Raw genomic sequence first — 17,299 nt, 5'->3', positions numbered from 1 at the left:
AGTGTTTTATCTTATCACATTCGATACAGATTGCAAACTGTCATTCACAATGCAGGTAAAATATGATTTTTGATGTACATTGACTAAAATCCAAAGAATTAACAAGAATTAACAGTACTGCGTTAAAATAAAATGCACCCTTTTGAAAATTAACTATGTTTTTAAAAAGTGTAGTAACCATGTTTTTTTGTTTTTTTTTGGCAGCTTGATTGCCATTTGTATAACCACAGTTATACAAAAAAAAAAAAAAAAAAAATTATATATATATATATATATATAGGCTAAACTGTAGTTAGTGTAGCAAAACCATGTTAATTTGTGGTTACCATGGTTTTGCTCATTTTAATTTTCATAAGGGTAGTGAAGATTTTCTTTTGAAATCAGTGCAGGCTACGTCTTTTATTTTTTTTATTTTTTTTTTATTTTTTGTAAACCTTAACATTTAAGGACACCCACAATCTCTTCTGCTTAAAAAATATGACCATTATCATGATTAGTGTTACCTGTTTGGGAAACTTTTTATTGTGAATTAAGTTGACCTATTATAGTTAAATGATTGAATTGCATCTAACCAGAAGTACACTGCAATGTAATGTTAAAATGCACACACATTTGTTGTTGTTATTGTTGTTTTTCAATAATCGAGTAGCACTTATACTGTATATTTCAGCAAGCTGTGTTTTCAGAATTTGCCATATTTTCCCAATCTCTGTGCATATATTTTACAAGATGTCTGCAAAATATGTTAATGGTTGTGTTCACAGTTTTTGAACTTGTTTTTTGTTGTTTGAAGCCATCGCTCTCTTAACAGCTTATAAAAAGCACTGGGATTCAAAAGTTGCGTAAACGTCTGCTTCATAAACCCTTAAAGATCTGAAAACCAGCATCTTTACAGCTGAAAAGTGTCATTACGGACGTGCGAGTTTGAAACAAGTGGCGTTTGAGTTTTCCGCAGGGAGACGGGCCGCTCTCTGAAGGCTTGAATGGGTTGGTTTCATGGCAAATCTCTCGACTCGGGCCGAGCGGAAATGAGATCCAGACGGGTCAGCGCTGTGAGCGAGGATACTGGGAGTCACAGGCTTTTATTGTAGAACAGAGTGTTTTTGTGTTTTTTTAAGAGGCACTGCAGCTCATTGTTGCACTAAGAGCACTCGTAAAAACTCATTTCATCTTAAATGTTCGTTTGGCTCATACACAGTTCTAATTTACTTTTACTGTATAATTTATGCATACACTACAGTAAAAAGTTTTTTTTTTTTTAAAGAAGTCTCTTCTGGTCACCAAGCCTGCATTTATTTGATCCAAAGAACAGAAAAAACTGTACAATTTTGAAAATGTTTACTATTTAAAATAACTGTTTTCTTTTTGAATATATTTTAAAATGTAATTTATTCATGTGATTTCAAAACTGAATTTTCAGCATCATTACTCCAGTCACATGATCCTTCAGAAATCATTCTAATATTCTGAATTGCTACTCAAAAAAACATGTATTATTATTATTATTATTAATTATGTTGAAAACAGTAGAATTTTTTCAGGTTTCTTTGATGAATAGAATGTTCAGAAGAACAGCATTTATCTGAAATAGAAATCTTTTGTAACATTATAAATGTCTTTATCATCACTTTTGATCATTTATAAGCATTCTTGCTTAAAAAAAAATAAAAAAATATTTCTATAATTTATTTCCGAAAAAAAAAAAATGATATGTACTGACTCCAAGCTTTTGAATGGTGTAGTGTATAATGTTTCAAAAGCTTTTTATTTCAGATAAATGCTGATATTTGGATCTTTCTGTTCACCAAAGAATCTTGAAAAAAAATGTACTCAACTGTTTTAAATATTGATGATGATAATAATAATAATAATACATAATTCTCGAACGGCAAATCAGAATATTAAAACGATTTCTGAAGTATCATGTGACTGGAGTAACGAGGCTAAAAATTCAGCAAAATTTATCACATAAATAAATTACATTTTAAAATACATTCAAATAGAAAACAGTTATTTTAAATAGTAAAAATATTCGCAATATTACTGATTTTGCTGTATTTTGGATCAAATAAATGCAGGCTTGAGCAGAAGAGACTTCTTTAAACAAAAACAAAAAAATAGTACTGTTTAAAAACTTTTGCCTGGTAGCGTATATATATCTTGCATATTTTTTCATGTTAAAATGTTTTCTCCTATCCCAGTTTAATATGCACAGACAACTGTAAGTAAACCATGACTTCCCAAAGCGTGTAAACACTGAGGCTCTGTGGCGCTATCAAAACACTCCTCTGTTTTTGAGCGGTCCGACATGTCAGCTTCTGGCTCAAGCAGCGGTGCGAGGCAAGGGTTTCGCTGCAGGGTTGTCTGGGTGTAAGGAGTGATAGTGTACTGAACATTAATGACTGTATAAATGTGTGTTTGTCTCGCTGCAGCGTCCGAGGTGCAGACGCCGGGAACGGCATCCGAGTGTTCATCCCGGACATCGGCATGTTCGTGGTGGGTCTGGTCACGTGGCTCCTGTGCCGCAGTCTGGAGAAGCCTCCGCTGAAGGATGTGTCTCAGCACAACAGCGACTTTGAGCTGGACAATCAGGTGAGAACACAGCACGCAGACTCCTGAAGCCAACGCTGTAGTGAGCAGTCCGCATTCTTCAGCGTTGTAGTTTTGACGCCAAGGCTAAGCGATATGATCTAACATATTAGCACAATATCATTCCATATCAGTATTTCTCACAATATTCATGTCATATCATTAATACAGAAGGAAATGCTTTCCCACGTGTTTGTTTAGACCTCAAGAATGAATAAAGATGCAAGTTGTGTGTTGACGTGAACTCCACAGACTTGGCTACCTTTTCATTTTGTTTTATTTTGCAAACTCTGTTTTCTGTAGTCAGTATGATTTAGTGCAAATTCATCATTAAAAATGGTGTTGAAAAGGATTCATAAAATAAACCATAATCTTGTAAAATGTAATCAAAAGAAAATATAACAATTAATGTGCTATTAATTAATTAATTAATCAATGCATTTTTTGGTCAAATTAGGTACTGCACAACAGAACACGTGTACTGTATAAATTAAAACATGGATGGAAGAATATCTTGGTTATATATTACTTAAAATAAAAATAAAAATATTGCAAATGCATTCCACGTGTTTGCTATAGACCACAGGAATGAATACAAATCTAAGTTGTTTGTTTAAACTCCACAGACTAAGCTATCTTTTAATTTAGGCCCAGTTGAATACTTTTTATCTTTTCCAAAGTCTGTCTTTTCTCTGTTATTTTTCCAGATTCTGTTGTCATTAAAAATTGTGTCTAGTTAAACGAATTCATAAAATGAAAAAAATGTGATCAAAAAAATATATATAGCAATTAGTTTATTTATTTATGTATTTATTTGTTTGTTAATCTTTTCATTTAGGCCCAATTAAATGTGTTTTATTTTAATTTTAAAGGGGTCGTATGACGATGCTAAAAAGATCATTAGTTTGTGTATTTGGTGTAATGCAATGTGTTTACGTGGTTTAAGGTTAAAAAAACACATTATTTTCCACAAACCGTAGATTATTGTTGCTCCTCTTTGTCCTGCCTTTCTGAGACGCAAAACATTTACAAAGCTCATCGTTCTGATAAGCGCGGAGTGCTCTGATTGGTCAGCTATCCAGTGCGCCGTGATTGGCCGAATACCTCAAGCATGTGACACAAATGTCCCGCCCCTTACCATATTTGGAAACACACGGCATCTCCACGACAACAATACCACAGCAAGTATACAAAAGTTACACCTTACTTTGCGTAAACAATTGGGCGGTGTTATGCAAATCTTCCCACACAGTGACGTACATTTATGTTTATTATTATTAAGTGTAATCAAAAGAAAATTTAACAAATTAAAAAAATAAAAATAAAAAGTTTGTTTTTTGTCAAATAAGGTGCTGCACAACAAAACGTGTATACTACATAAATTAAAACATGGATGAAGAAATATTTTAGTCGTATGATATACCTCGAAATAATAATATTCATAATAATAATAGCATTAAAAATAGTCAGTGTCTTGCTTACAGAGTTTTTAGCAGCACGCAGCTGATTGTCAGGCTGTGTAGGATAAACATCAAACGAACTCAAAAGCTTAGTACCGATATATTGTAGATTTTTTATTTTTTTTTCAGTAATAAATATTGATTTATCACCCAGCACCACCTGACATGTAAATTTCACCTGCTGTATATAGAGTGGTACGTCATCTCACACTCGTATCACTCATTGTTTGTCATCCTCGCACTTCTTCCCTCGCTGCAGGAGACTTTTTCACTTCCAGGACGTTTTGGCTATAAATTATGAAGCGCAGCTGAACGCTGAAAGCACATAACTATCTGGATGAATACCAGTTGTGCAGTTTCTCCACAGGCTGTCATTGTTTCCCTTGCGCTCGATTATTAGAAAATCAGACCTGATGCTGATGCTATGATAAAGACCACAGTGTAATTAGATGAACGAATCCAATGATAATGACACTGATGAAATATTCACTTGTTTAACAAAGAGCCTTTAATTAAATGACATTCTCGGATTAATACGACAGCCTGAAACGATACATAAATGCGTTTTTAAGTCAGCGAGGACCCTTCGTGTCAATAAGTCAAGCCTCCTCTCTGCAGAAATAAACGTGTGGCCTAATTCACTTTCAAGAGATCGCTTTCTCACTTACTGCATCCAAAAATATAGAGAATCGTTTAAATATAATGTGTGTGACCAGTTAATTGATCTAGAAAGAATAAAATATTTTTAGTGTATTGATTTCCACTAAGTGCTTGCTTTGAATTTGATCTTCTGCCATATAAGATCCTGCAGTTCCTATGAAAACATATGTTGAGCGGATGGAGATGTTTTTTCAAAGATGCAATTATGTAATTTTGTGCCTATAGACTATAAAATAAAGATGCATAATGTAGCTAAAAAAAAGCTAATGATGAAATATAAGCGCAAGCAGAAATGATCAGAATCCAGCGGATTTGGGAAGCCACTGTAAAAAAGTAGATTGAAACAATACTGTATTTTATACTTGTCACATCATATTTCATGTGTGAGTGATTCATTAGACAGACATTTGTTATTTAATAGTTTTACCTAAAATGACAAATACTGTTGAGACTTTTTAGACTCTCCCCAATCCAATCTTAATAACTTTTTATCACAGACTTAAATGGAGGAAACTGAAGAAAAATAAGAAAACTACAATACAATAAGAAAACATCGAAAACAATAGGAATAGTGTTACTCTGGATCGCTTACAAAACTAAATGCAATACAGAAGTACAAAAAGCCACACAAAACAACAACTCATTTTTCTCATCAGTTTCTTATGGAATTGAAATGTGCCGCTCGTTTCTTGGATTTTAAGGAAGGATGGGGTGGTATTTGGGCCGAACTGACTCATGTGTGACATCTGTATTCTTCTGGTTAATCTCTATTTTCCTCAAACTGGCATCTTTGCCTCTTCGTGCAGCACTGGTAGAAAACGGTTTATTTTCAGTGGCTCCTCTCAGCTTCCTTTGCAATCAGTCCAGTGTTTATTCAGGTAAATGTCCTGTTTGATGTGAGGTCTAACGTATGGGCAGCCGCACAGAGACCGCATAGACTCTGTCACGCAGCGAATTATGTGTCTTCTAATTAGTAGTGTTTGAGTAGAGCTAGAGGTGTGCTATTTCTAGGCTACCTTTCTTCAAAAAAAGTTCCAGATACTTACTGTGTTTTCCAAAATATGCATAGTTTTTTATCATCTGAAATGTGCTGCAACTTATCTTCTAAAGTGACTTATATAATGCAATTAAAGGAATAGTTCAGCCAAAAAACGAAAGTTTGCTGAAAATGTATATCAGTGTCTCAGCAATGGATGCTCTGCAGTGAATGGGTGCCGTCAGAATGAGAGTCCAAACAGCTGATAAAAACATCCACAGCACTCCAGTCCATCAGTTAACATCTGGAGAAGACAAAAGCTGAAACAAATCCATCAAGAAATATAAATCAATAATCCATAATAACGCTTCCTGCAGTGAAAACGTGTTCTGATGTGAATCAGGAGAGAAATCTGCAGATCAAGCAGCGTTTACAAGACAAAACCGCTCTAAACACATACGTGGCTGGATCTTGATGTGAGAGACAACAGCAGATGCACTTTTTCACTGGAGGAAGCGTTATTATGGATTATGGACTCATATTTCTTGATGGATTTGTTTCAGCTTTTGTCTTCTCCAGATGTTAACTGATGGACTGGAGTGCTGTGTATTATTGTGATGTTTTTATCAGCTGTTTGGACTCTCATTCTGACGGCACCCATTCACTGCAGAGCATCCATTGTTGAGACACTGATGCAGAGACACATTTCTCCAAACCTGATGAAGAAACAAACTCATCCTGATCTCGGATGGTGAGCACATTTTCAGCAAATTTCAGCACAGCCTTTAAATGTTTGCTGAATATTATAACACACTGCTGAAAGTTCAGAAATGAAACTGAGGTCTGTCAAATGTTAGTATTATATGTAATGAATATAATGTTTAACAGCTTGGGTCTGTATAATCAAGCTACTGAGTTTGGCTTTGAGTAAACCAGATACATGCAGCATTAATCATCGGATGAATATTTGCATTGTCACTGGACATTCAGCGCCCACATGTTTCCTAATCACTCACTTTCATAATGCCATTAACAATGCATTCGCATTCCAACACTTGTGTGTGTGTGTGTGTGTGTGTGTGTGTGTGTGTTCAGGAGGTTCACATCTGGAATACATTTGCTGGTGTTGTTTTTTCGGTGGCGGTGCTAAAGTTACCAACCCCCCAACCTTGCCTTTTTCTCCTCTCACTGATTCTTTTTCTTTATATTTCACTCTTTCTCTCTGATCCATATTTTCTCAGGAGTTTAATTGTTTTCTTATTTGGTGACGTGCCGTATAGGTGGTGTATTGTTGTTTAAACAGGCGTTATCGGTCGGTTGCTGGTAGTTCGAGGGTGGTAAAATGTTGGAATGCTTTCCCACATGCTCAGACCTTTATGAATCATGACGGGCAGATAATTAAGACCACACTGTAAGAGCTTAAAGGTGTGCGAATGAAGTCAAGTTGTTTTAATATTATTATTCTTACTACAGAAACCAAGAAAAAACAACTAGCAGTAGCTCTTCCAAGAATAACAGGCCAGCATGTAAATAAGACAGTAACAGCTGACTATGTAACACCAAATATAGATTTATGAACAATAAATAAGGAGAATTACTGATAGTGTTTGACTCATGAGGGACAGTAGCTGATATTATGCTGACTCTCGACTCCGTTCTCCCTCTCTGGTTGCCCTGATTTGGACTGTTTCTCTGGACTCTGATTGTAAGCCGCCTGCCTTGATTATTCTGCCTGTTCTCCCGACCACGTCTCTGCCTTGCCTACTCTGTCCCCATTGCTGGTCAATTACCCTGTTCTGTCTGACTATTCTAATAAAGAAAGCTGCAAATGGATCCGGATCTGTCTGATGATTCACAACAGAAGACTTCGCCAAACAGCGATCCAGCAGCATTGTCACAGCTGACAACTGAACTCACGGCTCAAGCCTCGCAACTCACTCTGCACCAACATCAGTTGCATCGACTCACCACACTCACCGATGAGCTTCTTGCAGCGTTACAAGGTCTGCGCGTGGCTCATGCACAAGCCGCTGCCAACCCGCCACCCGTTCCAAACAACCCTCCAGCCATGCATACTCCCTCTGTCAACCCACGACTCGCCCTTCCTGAGAAATTTGACGGTGACACCATTAAATGCAAAGGCTTCCTGTTGCAATGCTTGCTCTTTGTCAGCCAACAACCTTCACTTTACCCTACTGAATCCAGTCGCATCGCCTTTGTGTGTTCGTTACTCACTGGCAAGGCTCTGGACTGGGCTACTGCGGTATGGAGGACCGATGGTTCAACCTTCCCTACCTTTGACTCATTCCTCCAACACTTCAAGGAGGTGTTTCAACATCCAGCTGAGAAAGGAGATGCGGGTGAGCCGCTTCTAACACTTTCACAGGGCAGGAGAACTGCGGCTGAGTATGCCCTGTCATTTCGCACTCTGGCGGCGCAAACTACGTGGGTAGAGGATACCCTGTAACTGCTGTTTCGGAAAGGCCTGAACACTGAATTGCAATCTGAGTTGGCGTGTCGAGACGAAGGGAGGACCCTGAGTCAATTCATTGAACTTTACATCCACATAGAAAATTTGATTCGTTCTCGACTCACCGTACAATCTGCGCCTCGCTCACCACCCAAACCTCACAATGCTGTTGAACCTATGCAACTAGGGTTCACTCACCTCACTCCCGAGGAGAGGGAACGCCGCATACAAAATCAACTCTGTCTGTACTGTGGTCAAGCAGGCCATATGAAGAACACTTGTCCCGTTCGGCCATCATCGGATCAGCGCTCGGTGAGTGACATTACTCGCTCGATCAATACAGCCTCTAGTATTAAACTGCCTGTTGAACTAATTTCTCAGAACCAAGTAATTCAGACAACGGCGCTTCTAGACTCAGGAGCAGCTGGAAATTTCATAGACAGTGTGTTTGTCAGTCAACATCACTTGAAACTAAACCCCTGTAATTCTTCCCTGGCAGTGGAGGGGCTAGATGGTCGTCCCCTGGGCAAAGGAAAGATTCTCCGCCTCACCGAACCTGTCACAATGCACATCGGAACCCTGCACTCTGAACAGATTCAATTCTACATTATACAGTCACCTAACCATCCGTTGATTCTCGGTCTTCCCTGGCTTCGAACCCACGATCCACAAGTATCCTGGAGGGAGGGACATATTACAGAATGGGGACCAGCATGTCAAGAACGTTGTCTGTCCAAAATCACCAGACAACCCAACACAACCACGACTCCCCTCGATGACACTTTCAACTTACCCCCTGAGTACGCAGATCTCATAGAAGTCTTCAGCAAAGGAAAAGCCTCCCAGCTCCCCGCTCACCGCTCAGTCGATTGCGCGATCAATCTCCTGCCTGGCACTATTCCACCCAAGGGAAGGATTTTCCCTCTGTCCCAATCAGAATCAGAGTCCATTAAGACCTACATACAGGAGGAATTAGCCAAGGGATTCATCAGACCGTCCACCTCTCCTGCATCCGCCGGGTTCTTCTTTGTGAAGAAAGATATATTGTATCGTATATATTGACGACATACTGATTTACTCAGACACCCAAGAGGAACACGTACTACACGTCCGATCAGTTCTCAAGCGATTACTACAACACCAGCTTTACGTAAAGGCAGAGAAATGTGAGTTCCACCAGACCAACACCTCTTTCCTCGGTTACGTAATCAGTCAAGACGGGGTCGCTATGGATGACAAAAAGGTCCAGGCAGTACTCGACTGGCCACAGCCTCAGACGGTAAAGGAACTGCAACGCTTCCTGGGGTTTGCTAACTTCTACCGACGCTTCATCAGAAACTTCAGCTCCATCGCTTCTCCGCTCACTGCTATGACCAAACGCAACACCTCTCGCCTGGAATGGCCCTCCAATCGTTTAAAGAACTAAAGACTCGCTTTACCTCCGCACCCATCCTTCGACACCCTGACCCAGAACACCAATTCACCGTTGAGGTCAACGTTTCAAATATGGGGGTGGGAGCCGTATTATCCCAACGCCATGGTGAGCCCGCTAAATTATACCCTTGTGCCTTGTTTTCCCGCAAACTCTCTCCTGCTGAACGGAATTATGATGTGGGCAATCGCGAACTACTCGCCATGAAACTAGCATTGGAGGAGTGGCGGCATTGGCTGGAGGGGACTGCACTCCCATTTCTCGTTCACAAAAACCTTGAATACCTGCGCTCAGCCAAACGTTTAAATCCCAGGCAGGCCAGATGGGCACTGTTCTTCACACGTTTCCACTTCACAGTAACCTCCCGTCAAGCTGAAGGTGGAGATCTCTCAGGCCCCTTCGAGAATATCATTCCCGGAAAAATTCTACTAGCTCCCGTTCAGTGGGATATAATGACCGAGATCAGCCACGCAAATCAACAGATTCAACCTCCTCCAGAATGTCCTGTCGACCGTGTATTCGTTCCAGAACCCTTCCATCAGCAACTGCTCACTCAAGTTCACACAAACCCCAGTTCAGGCCACCCTGGGATCTCGGCTACGGAAGCGCTTCTGGTGGCCCACGCTTTTGACTGATACAGCCAATTACATTCACAATTGCGATTATCTGTCTGCAACACCACTAAATCACTCAGACAAGTTGCAGCCATTGCCCACGCCTCGGCATCCCTGGTCTCATGTTGCCATTGACTTCATCACGGATCTGCCCAACTCCCACGGTAACACCACCATTCTCACCATTGTGGATCGATTTTCCAAAGCCTGCCGCCTCATACCATTGCCTAAACTGCCTACATCTCTTGAGACAGCTGAATTACTGTGCAACCAGGTGTTTCGCTATTACGGTCTGCCCGACGACATTGTCTCCAATCGAGGCCCTCAATTCACCTCAAGGGTATGGTCAAGTTTCTTTAAAAATCTAAATGTCAACATCAGTCTCACTTCAGGCTACCATCCACAATCTAACGGTCAAACCGAGCGTCTCAACAAAGAGGTCATTCGCTTCATTCGCTTCCTTCGCTCCTACTGCCAACAGCAACAGACAGAGTGGAGTCGATATTTGATGTGGGCAGAATACGCTCACAACTCCTGGCCAAACCAGCCACAGGCATGACCCCTTTCAAATGTGTCCTCGGATTCCAACCACCAATGTTCCCCTGGTCAGGAGAACCCACTGAGTTGCCTTCGGTTACGGAATGGCTTCAACGCAGTGAGGAGGTCTGGGACCGAGCTCATACCCATCTGCTACGGGCTGTTAGGCGCCAGGAACTTCAGGCCAACCGACATCGACGATCAGGTCCCGTCTACCAGCCGGGGCAATGGATTTGGCTCTCGGCCCGGGATCTTCGCCTCCGACTTCCATGCAAGAAACTCAGTCCCAGGTATGTTGGGCCCTTCAAGATTTCCAGACAAATAACCCCTGTATCATTTTGGTTAGAGCTGCCCTCTAATTACCGCATTTCTCCCACTTTTCATGTATCTCTGCTGAAACCTGCTGGTGGGCCGAGAGGGGTACCGGAGGAGGGAGCTGAGCAGCAGACTCCCCCGCCCATTCTGGTCGACGCCGAGGAGGCATATCGAGTGCATGAACTGCTAGACTCCAAACGCCGGGGCGGCGCACTACAGTATCTAGTCGACTGGGAGGGGTTCGGTCCGGAGGAGCGATCATGGGTTAACTCAGGCGACATCCTAGATCCCACTCTCACAGAGGAATTCCACCGATTGCACCGGAGAAGCCGGCCCCTTGACTTCGTGGAAGACCCCGGCGTCGTCTGCCTCCTCGCGTCAGGAGCCGCTCGCAGGGGGAGGGCTCTGTTACAATCGAAGCTCCCGCACCACTCCCTCTCCGCCACCAGAGGGAACCATCCCCTGAATATTAACTCCCATTCGGACTCCGTTTCCCATCATCCCTCATACCTGGGCCTGATTACCTTGCCACACCTGCACCTTATTCACACACACATACTTAAGCAGCACACTTCCACGCACTCATTGCGAAGTCTTGATTTGCCCCGGCTGTCACTTCTGAGCGTTTCTACCTGTGTTTGATTTACTGTTATTACCTCTGCCTTTACTCTCGACTCCGTTCTCCCTCTCTGGTTGCCCTGATTTGGACTGTTTCTCTGGACTCTGATTGTAAGCCGCCTGCCTTGATTATTCTGCCTGTTCTCCCTACCACGTCTCTGCCTTGCCTACTCTGTCCCCATTGCTGGTCAATTACCCTGTTCTGTCTGACTATTCTAATAAAGAAAGCTGCAAATGGATCCCGATCTGTCTGATGATTCACAACACCTGTGGCCTTAAAATTTTTAATTAAATGATAATTAAAAAAAAAAATAAGTTAAGTGAATTGTCAAGTTCACTTAACTTTAAAAAAAAAAAAAATTATTTACTTAAATTTTAAGGCAACGGGTTTCCTCAATTTTTTTTTAAGTTAAGCCAACTTATCACTTTTTACAGTGTAGTGCTAATAATCTCTGATGGTGAAATAATGTTCTATAAATCGGCCTACTACTTAAATCATTCATTCTTTAGATATAATTCAAAACCTATCAAACTGATTTCCGTTATTGATTTCAGCACCATGGACAGCACAAACGATCAGCTTTCACATTGGAAATCTCCGTTAATCATACGTTCCTTAGTTCATCACTTTGTAATAATTTTTCTCAAATACACGCCTCTGAATGAAATGCAAATTCTATCAAGTTGTCCAGGGATGGTTTGTGTCTTTTACCAACCATTCACAGCCATATCACCCTGCAGCCCAAGACCGGTTGCCCATGGAAGCTAAGCAGGGTTGAGCTGGTCAGTACCTGGATGGGAGACTCCTGGGAAAACTAGGTTGCTGTTGGAAGAGGTGTTAGTGAGGCCAGCAGGGGGTGCTTACTCTGTGTTCTGTGTGGGTCTTAACGCCCCAGTATAGTGACGGGGACACTATACTGTAAAAAAGCACCGATTTTCGGATGAGACGTTAAACCGAGGTCCTGACTCTCTGTGGTCATTAAAAATCCCATGACACTCATCGTAAAGAGTAGGGGTGTAACCCCGGTGTCCTGGCCAATACACAATAAAGCGCTATATAAATGCCTCATTCATTCATTCATTTTAGTTTACCTTCCAATATATGACAAAAAATATGAGAATCTTAAAGGAATACTTCACCAAAAATAGATGCTCTGCAGTGAATGGGTGCCGTCAGAATGAGAGTCCAAACAGCTGATAAAAACATCACAATAATCCACACCACTCCAGTCCATCAGTTAACATCTGGAGAAGACAAAAGCTGAGAAAAATCCTTCAAGATGTTTTTAACTTTACCGTTAAAAATAAACCAGTGCTTCCTGCCAAAATACGAGTCCATGCTTTACAAACACAAAGCCTCATCTTCTCATCAAGAGCGATCAGTCAGGATGATCAGCTAGAGGTATTAAAGTCACATGGTTTTTCTGAAGTTCTACCAGAAGGCTGTTTTTGTGTGTTTTGCCCATTAACATGAGCTCTTTAATGGAGGTGCACAGAGTACTCATTCACTGTGGTAATGTGGTAAATATAGTTCAGGGAGACGCTGTCAGTTTTTTGTTTTCACAGCGAAGCGAGGCTCGTTCAAATAAACAGCTGATTTAACTCAGCAGGGCTTGTATTATTTGAATCTGGGTATATTTAGCAGCAGAGCAGCCTAGCATTAGCGTTAGAGAGACTAGCAAAGATACAACAGGAACGGTCTCTGAAACGTTCTGACAAGGTTTTCTCAAAGTTATGAGCAAACGTTCTTCCGGTAATGTTAAGTTGAGTTATCTGGTCTTTAATGATGTTAGCGCAAAAACATTACTTATGCATTATTCATGAAATGTTTTTTCTGAAATATTTTAGCTGATTTATCTTTTTATATTAAACATTAATTCTTAACTAGTTTCAGACGGTTCAGAGAATATTCAAAAGTAACTATCCCGTAATGTCCGCAAAATGATACGATGGAATGTTAATGTTTTCTAACGTTTACATAACCAAGAAAATATATATACGAAGAGTTCAGATGCAAAAGCCTCTAAGTGCAGTCTGAAATTTTTTTCTAAAATGAGCATTTTTACTAACTCTCCTCCTATATTTATGTTCAGTTATTTCACTTTAATTGCATAGAAAATGACCTATACATTGCCATTAGAGTAAAATTACTGAACCTAAACATAGGAGCCTGATAAAAATGCTCATTTTAGATGAAAATTTCAGATGGCACTCTTCATATATACAATGTGAATTTTTGTTAATCTTTCAAAACTCTATCTTGAAGAACTTTATTTTTTCAGTGAGTGGATTTTTCATGTGGCATCGTTTTGTCTGCCTTCCCCAGTGCATCGGGTCACATTAATATTCCAAAATAATACTCCATTGAATTTCTGGTTTTTAAATGTTTGTCTGAACCTGACGTATGTTGTCTTTGAAACTGAAGTCTATTCTGACAGTGAGAACTGAGTGAATGAATTGAGTGCTGAGTTATGGGTTTGAATTTTATTAAATCTGTGCCGCTGAGAACTAGAAGCTTTCTTTATCTCCTGTAGCCTTTCTCAGAGAGAACTAACTCATCTTACAACACATTCATTTGGTAACACTTTAGAATAGGGGACACTTATTCACTATTAACTACGACTTTTCCCTCCATAAATTCCTAATTTGCTGTTTATTAATAGTGCGGTAGTTGTTAAGTTTAGGTATTGGGTAGGATTAGGGATGTAGAATAAGGTTATGTAGAATAAGGCATTAATATGTGCTTAATTACTACTAATAAATGGCTAATATTTTAGTAATATGCAAGCTAATAAGCATCTAGTTAAGAGACCCTAAAATAAAGTGTTACCATGAATGTTTTTGTTTTTTCAAAAAGAAAGAAGGACTGATTTGTTTGTTCCTATTTTATTACTGACTATTTACTTGTCTTTAACAATTTAATGTTTACAATGTAGGCAAAAGTTCCTTTTCAGCTGCAACAGAACGCTTTGTAAAAAGACAGAATAAATATGTTTGATGACATCTAAATGTTTGATTTATTTATTTATTTATTTTTTCGATATAATTCAAACGATACCCTACCTTATTCATAACACAAACTGATGCAACAATATCTTATAATAATGTGGCATTTGGACATTTCTGACCAATCAAAGCATTTCATAAAAGCCAAATGTTCTGTGAATTTATAGGACCAATCAACAGTTTGGGTTCAGCAAGGCTGCATTTATTTGATCAAAAATACAGCAAAACAGTAATATTGTGAAATATTATTACAATTTAAAAAAGCTGTTTGTGAATGTGTGTTAAACTGTAATTTATTTCTGTGATGCGCAGCTGTATTTTCAGCATCATTACTGCAGTCTTCAGCGTCACATGATCTTCAGAAATCATAATAATATACTGATTTGCTGCTCAAGAAACATTTCTGATTATTATCAATGTTGAAAACAGTCGTGCTGCACAATATTTTTTTGTAAACTGTGATGCATTTTATTTTTCAGGATTCACAGATGAATAGAAAGTTCAAAAGAACAGCATTTATCGGATTATGTATATTATGCAACCAGATTTAAACATCTAACTGTCTACTCATAACCATTGGATTGGAAGTTATAAAGAAAATGAAACTTGCACTTCCTGTAACTCTTTTATGATTCATAGTAAACATCCGTCATCATGTTTACAGGAAAAGGAGGATGAGGAAGAAGACAAGAAAAGCGAGAAACTGGAGCTTGAGGATGAGCTGCTGTTCGAAGACTTCGAGCTGTGCGATGAAGACTGTGAACTTCCTGAGGAGGAGGAAGTGGATGTAGAGGATGGAGAACTTGAGGAGGCCGACGTCGAAGAAAGTACCAAAATGAAGATCCTGCGGCAAATAGCAGACGTGGCGTCCAAACTCAAAGAAATCGTTGGAAATCTGATTACCACTGCAGGAAAAGTAGTTGTAACCATATTATTGGGCCTCACAGGTAGGTAGTGTTGAGACAGACATCACTCACGACATAGGATCAATAAGCAGCATTCATTTATAAACTGAAGATGAATACAAGCTCAAGTGTGTTGTTTATCCCGAAGATCCAGCAAAAAGAAATAAAACATTATGGACAGTTAAAGGAATAGTTCAGCCAAAAGTTTAAAAAGTGTGTTTCTTCATCAGGTTTGTAGAAATGTGTCTCTGCATCAGTGTCTCAGCAATGGATGCTCTGCAGTGAATGGGTGCCGTCAGAATGAGAGTCTGATAAAAACATCACAATAATCCACACCACTCCAGTCCATCAGTTAACATCTGGAGAAGACAAAAGCTGCGTGCTTGAGAGAAAAAAAAAAGTGAAAAATTGTTCTGGTCTGAATCAGGAGAGAAATCTGCAGATCAAGCAGCGTTTACAAGACAAAACAACTCTAAACACACATGTGGCTGGATTTTGACGTGAGAGACAACGGGAGACGCAAGCTTTATTATGGATTATGGACTCATATTTTAGTTAAAAACACCTTAATGATGTATTTAGTCTCCTCCAGATGTTAACTGATGGACTGGAGTGCTGTGGATGTTTTTATCAGCTGTTTGGACTCTCATTCTGACGGCACCCATTCACTGCAGAGCATCCATTGCTGAACTAGTAAAATTTCTCAAAAAAACGTTCCGATAAAGAAAGACATTTTCTGCAAATTTTCATTTTTGGGAAAACTATTCCTTTAAGGGCAAAAAATATAGTCATTTCAATAGGAATCCACATAATCGAGAAATATTTCCAAATTGGACTTGCTTCATATATTGCTTCGATATTGAAAATGAACAGTGGTTGTTTTCCATTGCACCTTTAATGTTGGCTCTGGAAATGACTTTTCTCAGCCTTCTCTCAATGTGTCCTTGTTCCAGGTATGATGTTGCCTTCTCTGACCTCCACTGTGTATTTCTTCACCTTCCTGGGCCTGTGCACCTGGTGGTCTTTCTGCCGCACGTTCGATCCGCTTCTCTTCAGCTGTCTGTGTGTCCTGATGGCCATCTTCAGCGCAGGACACCTCATCATGCTCTACCTCTACCAGTTCCAGTTCTTCCAGGAGGCTGTTCCGCCCGGAAACACTTATGCCAGGTGAGACGACAGCCTGTTACCTGTCAAAGAGCTGGAATTAATGGGATATGAAGCCGAACGCTGGTGCGTTTCAAGCCCTAAATGTATTCAGGATCAGTTCTGTAGACGCGTCCCGTCGAGGCCGTTTGACCGAGCAGCAGTGCTTAACTTGTTCGGATTCGCTGGAGTATGTAGGGCTTCGTGCCGGGCAGGTGAATGCCTCGATTGATGCTTTTGCTCATTTTGCACATAAAAGGTTTACATCCCGACCGTAATCTTGAACCGATGCAGCCGGATCCGCTTACTGTGACCAATGAGATTACGCAATTCAATTAGAACGATCCGCCGAGCGGGAATCCTGCATGTGAGCGCGGGTGTCTGGTGGCCGATGGACTCAATCACGCTGATTTAGCAAACTGCCCTGTTTTGTTATGAGGAATTACAGCGACTGGCGTCCGGTGTCGACTCGAGAGAGCCAGCATGAGTTGAGATCATGTGTGCTTATCTTGTCAAGCTAGTTCATGATTAAAGGCTGAACATAAATGGATAATTGAAATGTACACAGACTGTC

The 17,299-nt window shown here is 40.2% G+C and overlaps 1 protein-coding gene across 3 annotated transcripts in view; it reads left to right on the top strand.

Annotated features, from left to right (window-relative positions):
• The window catches only part of LOC131533372 (piezo-type mechanosensitive ion channel component 2), a 143,233-nt gene that overhangs the window by 60,049 nt on the left and 65,885 nt on the right, over window positions 1-17,299 (top strand). For all 3 annotated transcript variants that reach the window (XM_058765676.1, XM_058765678.1, XM_058765677.1), the window contains 3 exons: window positions 2,433-2,592; window positions 15,342-15,624; window positions 16,536-16,749. In XM_058765676.1, coding sequence (XP_058621659.1) covers window positions 2,433-2,592; window positions 15,342-15,624; window positions 16,536-16,749 — 657 coding nt within the window. The remainder of the gene's footprint in view (window positions 1-2,432; window positions 2,593-15,341; window positions 15,625-16,535; window positions 16,750-17,299) is intronic.

This window comes from Onychostoma macrolepis, chromosome 24, assembly GCF_012432095.1.
Source record: "Onychostoma macrolepis isolate SWU-2019 chromosome 24, ASM1243209v1, whole genome shotgun sequence".
Classification (NCBI taxonomy): Eukaryota; Metazoa; Chordata; class Actinopteri; order Cypriniformes; family Cyprinidae; genus Onychostoma; species Onychostoma macrolepis.
This window is presented reverse-complemented; position numbering and strand designations above follow the sequence as displayed.